Raw genomic sequence first — 9,321 nt, 5'->3', positions numbered from 1 at the left:
CCTCAGAAAACACAGTGGACCAACACCAGCTGATGACATGGCACCCCAAACCATCACTGACTGTGGAAACTTTACACTGGACTTCAAGCAACGTGGATTCTGTGCCTCTCCTCTCTTCCTCCAGACTCTGGGACCTTGATTTCCAAAGGAAATGCAAAATTTACTTTCATCAGAGAACATAACTTTGGACCACTCAGCAGCAGTCCAGTCCTTTTTGTCTTTAGCCCAGGCGAGACGCTTCTGATGCTGTGTCTTGTTCAAGAGTGTCTTGACACAAGGAATGCGACAGCTGAAACCCATGTCTTGCATACGTCTGTGCGTGGTGGTTCTTGAAGCACTGACTCCAGCTGCAGTCCACTCTTTGTGAATCTCCCCCACATTTTTGAATGAGTTTTGTTACACAATCCTCTCCAGGGTGTGGTTATCCCTATTGCTTGTACACTTTTTTCTACCACATCTTTTCCTTCCCTTCGCCTCTCTATTAATGTGCTTGGACACAGAGCTCTGTGAACAGCCAGCCTCTTTAGCAATGACCTTTTGTGTCTTGCCCTCCTTGTGCAAGGTGTCAATGGTCGTCTTATCATCAGTGGCCAAATGATTACCCACAGTGTTTCCTAATCGTAATTATAATAATAATAATCCTTATTTGTAGAGCACTTTTCAAAAACAAGTTACAAAGTGCTTTAACAAGTGTAAAGAATAATACAAAAAACAAGATAAGAGTAATTAACACACACACACACACACACACACACACAATAAAAGCTCGGGTCCTCTACCAGAGGCCTGGGAGTTTGAGGGTTCTGCGCAGTATCTTAGCTGTTCCTAGGACTGCACTCTTCTGGACAGAGACCTCTGATGTTTTACCTGGAATCTGCTGTAGCCACTCTCCCAGTTTGGGGGCTCTTTCAGCCCTTGGTATTTCTCAAGCTTCTCATGTTCCTTCTTGATGTTGCTGTCGCTTGGGATTTCCACATCTATCACCGCAGCCTTCTTCTGCTGTTTGTCGATCAACACGATGTCTGGTTGGTTAGCCATCACCACTTTGTCAGTCTGGATCTTGAAGTCCCACAGGATCTTAGCTCGGTCATTCTCAACTACTTTAGGAGGTGTCTTCTATTTTGACCTTGAGACCATACTCATGGCAGATGTTCCTGTACACAATGACAGCTACCTGGTTACGGCGTTCCATGTATGCACTTCCTGCCTGCATCTTACACACTGCTGTTATGTACTGTACTGTCTCAGGGGCATCCTTGCACAGTGTGCACCTGGGGTCCTGCCTGGTGTGGTAGACCCCAGCCTCTAAAGATCTTGTACTGAGTGCCTGTTCTTAGTGCTTCTGTGCTGTCCTTCAGTCCAGCCTTTTCCAGCTACTGGTAGGATTTCTTGATAACAGCCACTTCTTCTATTTGTCTGTGTGAAACCCGAGGGTGAGGACAAGGAAGATGAAGAAGATATATATATATATATACATATATATATATATATATATAATTAGTCCCTGTTCCTAAATCCAGTTGTCCTACCATGCTAAATGATTTTAGGCCCGTTGCTCTGACCTCCATTTTAATGAAAATCTTTGAGAAACTGCTCAGGTCAGGGATTTTGAGGCACACTGAACATGCATTGGATCCTTTGCAGTTTGCATAGATTTCGCAGAGGAGTGGTGGATGCTTAACATGCTTTTTAGACATCTGGACGGTAACAGGAATCATGCCAGACCTTTATGTGCTTGCTTTTAACATGATCCAACCCCATATTGTAACCAGAAGGATCCTTGATTTTTAACTAACAGGACAGAGAGAGTGTGGGTAGATTGTATTTTGTCTGACCGGAAGTGTAGTTCCACAGATTCCCCACCAGGGTGTATGTGGTCATCTTTGTTATTCATTCATTATACAAATATGTGTCAGAGCAGAAATGATAACAGAAGTATTGTAAAGTATGCAGATGACTCTGTTGTTGTAAGTCTGATTCATGATACCAGCCACGGTCCTGTCGTTGATCAGTTTGGACACTGGTGAAGGACTCAAACCTCACGAAACATGATTAAAACTAAAGACATGCTCAACGATTTTAGTTGGAAAACTCACATGAGTGAAGACACTTTATTTAACGGTCAGACCATCGAGTATGTGAAATCTTATAAATACCAGGGAACCATCATTGATGCAAATTTGAAGCCAACTGTGAAGCTGTGTGCGAAAAGGGTCAACAGCGCTTATAATGTTTAAGGAAACTCTCATACTTTCATATTGACCATGTTTTATTGTGCTTTTATGGAGTCAATCCTGTCCTTTCCTTGATGTCATGGTCTTGCCACACATCGTTAAAAGAGAGAAATTCCTTAAACCAAAGAGTTAAATAGTCCGGTCGGCTGAACTCTTTGTATATCTCACTATCTCACTCTGTGTCCACTGATGTAATGAGGAAGCAATTTCACCAAAATGTCACTATTTTAAATGCTGGTGTTACTGGGCCTTTTTGATGATGTAATCTGATGATATATGATAATATGATTTATTTACTTAAATATAGTAAATCCTCTTTTTTTGCTATGAAGGTTTAATTGATGTTTTTTAGGCTTTACACTTGAAATGTTTAATGTATAGAGGAAATAGTGATACTTGATACAAATTTAAGGATATTTAACATTTAACACCTGGTACAAAAGAAAAACGTATCAAGAAAAAAGTAATAATGAGAGGAAAGACAAAAGGCAACATTTACAAGTAGTAAAACGTGTTAATACTATATTTTTTAAAAACATTGGTATGGGACTTAAAACCCTAACATATATTTCCAGATATTCTGCCCACTTCTTGTGTTTGATGTTGAGCTGTTGTTTGTGTTGTTGCCAGGTCCAGACTGGCTGATTTCCTTAATAACTGCCAGCCATCTCCTCAGACGGCCAGCGGTTGTCTGAAAGATTCTGCAGGCCTGTGCCTCCGAGCCTACACTGGACTCATCGGTATGGGCTTCAGGGGCAAGTGGGGGGACATTTTGAAAATCCTAATACAGAGTTTCCTGAAATTTTGGAGATAGAGTCCTTGGCCATTTGAACTATGGATTATATATTTTACTTCATGCTGTCAAATACCGATCAATAAATAGGTGTATGGAAATTATATCTTTCATGCATCAACAAATTGTCAAATTAGCAAGTCTAGACTAATACGTCTTATGTCTTCGCTACTTAGCTATCAACTCCTAATTGTCTTACTGTGTAAAATAATGTAGCTGAGTTATAACATTAATGAGAGTTGAGGTGTGGATCACAGTAAATACTGCATATACCTGACAGAACATAACTGAAAAGGATTAACGGTTCTTGAAATTTTTCATGTCAAAAGTTATTGGTGTTTTTTCAACTTATGGGAATCTGGGCTAAGAAAAAAACTTAACTTTTAAAAAAAGCAGTAAATTGAAGATTTCTGAGAATCTTTTTTTATAAGAACCTTGAATATGAATTGAATATGAATTTTTGGTGGACAAGTGATATCAAAATGGCCATTGAAACTACTGAAATCCTCGTCATCAGCCCTAACTCCCTCACCAGCTCCACCCTGACCTTTTTACTCAACATCGATGGCTCCATTGTTACCCCCTCCACCCAGGATTTCAATCTTGGAATCATCTTTGACCCCACCCTCTCCTTCCTGCCCTATCTCAACCCAGTCACAGAAACTTCCACCTCAAGAACATCGCCCGCCTCTGACCCTCCTTGACTTTTCCTGCTGCAGAAATACTCATACATGCCCTCATTACTTCCAGACTACTGTAACAGCATCCTCTACAGTTCAGCTAACAAAATCTTCAATAAACTTCAATACGTCCAGAACTCTGCTGCCAGCATGCTCAATTCGACCCGTTGCAGAGATCAGATCACCCCCATCCTTCACAGCCTCCACTGGCTCCTGGTTAAATACAGGATCCACTTTAAACTTCTACTCATCACCTACAAAGCCTTAAATAACCTGGCCCCTCTCTACCTTTCTGACCTCTTCCCCTGCCACACCTCCACATGTTGCCTCAGGTCTGCGAAGGCATCAACTTTAAAAACCATCTGGACAAAGCGACGGTCCTGAGGTGACAGGTTCTTTTCCCTTGCACCACCCTCCCTCTGGAACACCCTCCCTAGCCACATCCGACAGCCTAACTCCATGCCATCTTTCTAACAGGCCCTGAAAACCCACCTTTTCAAGACTGCATTCCTTAGTTAACTTCCTTCCCCTCTCTCCTCCTCTATTTTTTTTACCAATTACTTTGATCTTATCCCCCCACAACCCCCGTTTGCGTAATTACAAAAGTACTATTATTATTATTATTATTATTATTATTATTATTATTATTAATAAGAATAAGAATAAGAATAAGAATAAGAATAACAATAATTTAATTAAATTTAATTAAAATTATTAGTCTGGGATTTTATTTGTTTCAATCACTAAACTCATACATCCCAAAAACTCTGTAAAAACCATTTGACACCTGCATTTATTTGTCAGAACGTGTAGCCACGCCTGGCCAGTAATCAACTTCTCTCCAACTAGCTGCTCAGTATGTTAAAAAAGTTAGGTATATGATATTTAACAGAAAAAACTGAATAAGGAGGTGGTTGGGGTGAATGGAGGGCCAGAACCCGGACTTTGAACCAGAAAAGGGTGTTTGTGCCTCGTGTGAAACAAAAAGTCGACATTAAATATGTTTATTTGAGGCAAGTTACATAAATTCCATAAGTTACACAAGTAACATTTGTTCGAAATGCTAGCGTTTTATTTTGAAAGTCTAACCGGACGTTACATGAAGCCTGAAGAGTCAAAAAATGACGCTAAAGGGTTACACAGGGCGTTAATAAATGACGCCAAAGGGCCTTGACCAAGCGACAATATGTGACGATTCGGGAGTGAGAATGTGTTGTTCTGTTTACTTTTGTTTCTGATGGCAGAGGCACCTTAGCCTCTCTCCATCAGTGTATGAAGGCACGTAAAAGTGGTGAATGTAATGTAGTGTAAAACGCTTTGAGTCTAGACTAGAAAGGTGCTTTATATGTACAGACCATTTATTTTCCCCAGCTTCCAGTCTTTATACTAAGCTAGGCCAATCGTCTTCCAGTCCAAGCTTCAAAATGAATGAAGTATTGATTTTCACTATTTCTTCTAGGAAAGAAAATCAAACAGTTGAACTGACTTAAAAGTGGTATTGTTTTGTGTGTCGCACTCAGCTATGGTGTTTGCTATTTCAGCATATTGTCAACATTTGGTATGTTTGGCTCTAAAAATGGCGAAGATGGCATTATGAAGAAAAACACCAACTCCAGACTTCAAAATGTCCCTTCAGCTCTCTTAGGAAATGTCACAGGATCTACATCACGTTTTTCTACAGGCTATGCTTCGGCTTTCTTTGAAGTAAAAGAACAGTATCCTCTCTCTGTTTCGTGCCATAATGCAATTTAACTAATTTTCTCACAAATCAAAATGAAATGCAGTATAGAAGCCAGTAGAGGCTTCCAGTCTTTTTGACCATGGCCTAATTTGTTTCTAACAATTGTGTTTACATTTCTGAATAACTGTAAAATAAAAGGAAAAAAAACCCCAGATGAATTAAAATCAAAGTAAAAGTGTATTTGCCAACTTTCACCTCTCTGACCTGTAGGTACCATGATGACACCCAACTACATCGGTAACAGCTCTGCAGATGTGTCACTGTGGTGCAACTGTGAGGGCAGTGGCAACCAGTGGCAGGAATGTCTGAGACTGCGGCGCATGTTCACCCACAACAGCTGCCTGCGTGAGTCTACAGTCTATTTGCATGTTTCCAATGTAGCTCTTTTTATATACTCTATTTGGTCAGTGCAGTAATTTATCTGAGCTGGACCAGATCCCATGTAGTAGTAGATGTGTTGGCTGCATAAAACGTCTTTCATACCAAGCTGGGTTACCTGGTCAAAGTGGACAACTGCCCCAGACCGCCAGTGGCTAACAAAGCCCTTGGTTCATAGTGTGTCAGTTTGATTTTAATAACTTGATTAATTGCTCATTTGTTTGGGACTGTGCACCATTATAGCACAATATCACAACAAAATTCCCTAAAGGTTCAGTGTGTAATATTTCTGAGGATATAGAAAGAAATGCGATATAAGATACATAACTATGTTTTATAACTTTGTTCTCAGTGGTGTATAAAGACCTTACATAATGAACCATTATGTTTTTATTACCTTAGAATGAGCCATTTTTTATCTACACAACCGCGGGTCCCCCTTAAATGGACGTCGCCATGTTGTTTCTGCAGTAGCCCAAAACGGACAAACAGCGCTACAGAGTGCGGTTTGTCCTTCTTCTTGATCTTGTAGATGGTGGGTGAGAGCATGAGGCACAATATTTAAACTAAATGTAATAGTTTTTGGTTAGCTCAGTTGGTAAAGTGCAGGACTGTCACCTAGAAGGTTGCGTGTTCAATTCCACGTTGGAAGAATGGCATTTTTTCCCCCTTTTCAACAATTTGATTATGAAGCAACTGTTTCACATGCTCACAATAAAGCTCACAAATGCTGTAGTGTCAGTGTTTCAGTGTTTCATTCGCATCCCTCAACCCAGGGACGCTTTTTCTTTTCCCCATTATCTCCAGGCAGAGGAAATTTCTGATGGCTATTTCAGAGGTGTGTCAAGCAGGCTACAGACTCTTTTTAATGTCATTCAGAATTTTTCAAAGTAAAAGCTCTCAATTCTACTCAATGTAAAGCATTACTGCAAAAAACATTCTTGCACTTTTATTTTGCTATGAAAATGATTGATTGAGTGATTATGTGAGTAACTGTTGCATGTATGTATACAATCCTGGGGCCAGATAGTAATCCAGGAGAGGAAAGCTGGTGGGTTACTGGGGCTCTGTAGGCAAAATTTAATTAAAAGCTATGTGTATAGACGGGTTTCTTGTATACACTACTGGATTCGACACAGGACTCCGGTAGCCGGTCAGAAGACTGAAGTCAACCGCTGTAATCAATGTAGATTTCGCATATTAATATAACATGCGTTGTTTTTTCTATTTCAGCCTGTGACATTAAGAAATGTTATGTACTGTAAAAATCATACTCATTGCTGCTGTTATGAATACGCAATTAGTTATAATTTTGGGAGGGACCTGCTTTGTTTTTTATTATTTTTAAATGGCCTATATCCATAGCCTATATGATCCAGCATCCTCTGGTCTGAGAGGCTGCAGTGACTCCTCAGGTTAATTATTGTTCCAGTAAAGTGGATTTCTAAAATGTGCTATTTACTTTTAATACCCAGCAATAAAGTAAAGTTAGTTTTGTGCAACCAATATTTCTATTAAGAAATATCCTAAGAAATATATGAATTATTATTATAATCCATAATTATTTCCTGTGGTTTTATGGAATATGTTACCATCCCATGATGCCCTGGATGTTGTTTCAGATTCTTTTTACCCCAAAGCACTTGAGTATTTCGAATTTTGAGGATTATTTGGAATGGAAAGTCACATTTAAACCAGAATTATGAAAATAGAATGCATATGTCACCATCAAAGATACTCTGAGACAAACAAATTAAAGGGAATACATGAAAAAATGTCTTTGACACAATATCTGCTGAATCTGTCTGGGTGGCTGGCTCTACCTATTTAAATGTTACAGCCTTAGCATTCATAAGAGTCTTACAGCCTGTATCTGCAGCATTAGGCTTCTGCAAGAATCAAGAGGTGTGCGGAGAGGAGCCCTAGGGTAAAGACCTCCAGGTGTCACTCAGGCACAGCAGCTGTCAATAAGGCTGTCGATACACACTGAGCCCGTATGTCCAAACACTAAAGCCTGGGTCGATGCGTCAATGCACTTCCCATAAAGCTCAGTGATTTATCAAGCTGCTGCCAGCTCAAACAATAAAGCTGCCAAATAGATATGTTCACACCCACTCACACACACACACACACACACACACACACAAACACACACACACACACACACAAAAGCAGTGATGGGACTGTGTCTCCATGCAGGCAACTCTATCAGTTGGATGGGGAGCCCCGGCTCCCTGCCTGCAGACATCACCCCCCATCCTGCTCCCAGACCTTCCCCGCTGGTTCAGGAGGATGAGCTGCTGAGCAACAACCACCTGCCTGAACACAACAACGTTGTGAGTACAATTCAGCTCATCACGCCTTCACATTTTAAATTACCTTTCAGACTTTTATCCCAAGGCATTTTTTATTATCTTTGGTTTGAGCCCATCTTTTCACTGTCACACGGCAGCCTATGTTGTTTATTTAATATATTTGTTTTATCTCCATTGCTGGGGCTTTTTTATCAGTTTATTATTTTTAGCGTTTACCTGCTTTTTTCTTGCAAGCTCAGAACTTTATATTCACTTGCTCCTTTTGGATTGTGACAAAACATAATGTGGAGTTTGTGTTTAAACATTTTCTTTACATATATACCAAATCTTTGAAATTTCAACACATGTGGATTCAATTTACCACAAGTAGCCTACCATATGTTCTCTGTCTGACCATTTTAACGTAGTTATGAAGAAAAGTTTTCAAAGCAAAAAACAACAACTTTGAACTAACCATAGAATAATTTTAAATATTTTAACAGTTTGTGAGGTGTAATGTTTTGGACTACTTGGACATAGATTTTGGTAGCAGTTTCAAAGTTGCAGTAGAATAAGAACGTTTCTTAACGTACAATTGCAAGGAATTTAGGGATTTCATCATCTAGGCTCCATAATATCATCAAAAGATTCAGAGAATCTGGAGAAATCTCTGCACGTATGCGGCAAGGCCGAAAACCAACATTGCATGCATGTGACCATCGATCCCTCATGTGGACCATCCGGATTGTTATCAGCGCGAAGTTCAAAAGCCAGCATCTGTGATGGTATGGGGGGGTGTTAGTGCCCATGGCATGGGTAACTTGCACATCTGTGAAGGCCCCATTAATGCTGAAAGGTACATACAGGTTTTGGAGCAACATATGCTGCCATCGAAGCAACGTCTTTTTCAGGGACGTCCCTGTTTATTTCAGCAAGACAATGCCAAGCCACATTCTGCACGTGTTACAAATGCGTGGCTTCGAAGTAAAAGAGTACCAGCCCGGCCTGCCTGCAGTCCAGACCTGTCTCCCATTGAAAATGTGTGGCTCATTATGAAGCACGAAATACGACAACGGAGACTGTTGAGCAACTGAAGTTGTATATCAAGCAAGATTGGAAAAGAATTCCACCTACAAAGCTTCAATAATTAGTGTCCTCAGTTCCCAAACGCTTACTGAGTGTTGTTAAAAGGAAAGGTGAT

General features: G+C 40.2%; 1 protein-coding gene across 1 annotated transcript in view; it reads left to right on the top strand.

Moving 5' to 3' along the window:
- LOC123958345 (GDNF family receptor alpha-4-like) overlaps positions 1-9,321 on the top strand; it is a 111,847-nt gene that overhangs the window by 89,360 nt on the left and 13,166 nt on the right. Inside the window, exons 5-7 of the mRNA XM_046031669.1 lie at positions 2,865-2,974; positions 5,659-5,793; positions 8,026-8,162. Coding sequence (XP_045887625.1) covers positions 2,865-2,974; positions 5,659-5,793; positions 8,026-8,162 — 382 coding nt within the window. The remainder of the gene's footprint in view (positions 1-2,864; positions 2,975-5,658; positions 5,794-8,025; positions 8,163-9,321) is intronic.

The sequence above is a fragment of the Micropterus dolomieu genome, linkage group LG19 (genome assembly GCF_021292245.1).
Source record: "Micropterus dolomieu isolate WLL.071019.BEF.003 ecotype Adirondacks linkage group LG19, ASM2129224v1, whole genome shotgun sequence".
NCBI lineage: Eukaryota > Metazoa > Chordata > Actinopteri > Centrarchiformes > Centrarchidae > Micropterus > Micropterus dolomieu.
Note: the sequence above shows the minus strand (reverse complement) of the source record. Positions and strands in the feature narration are given on the sequence as shown.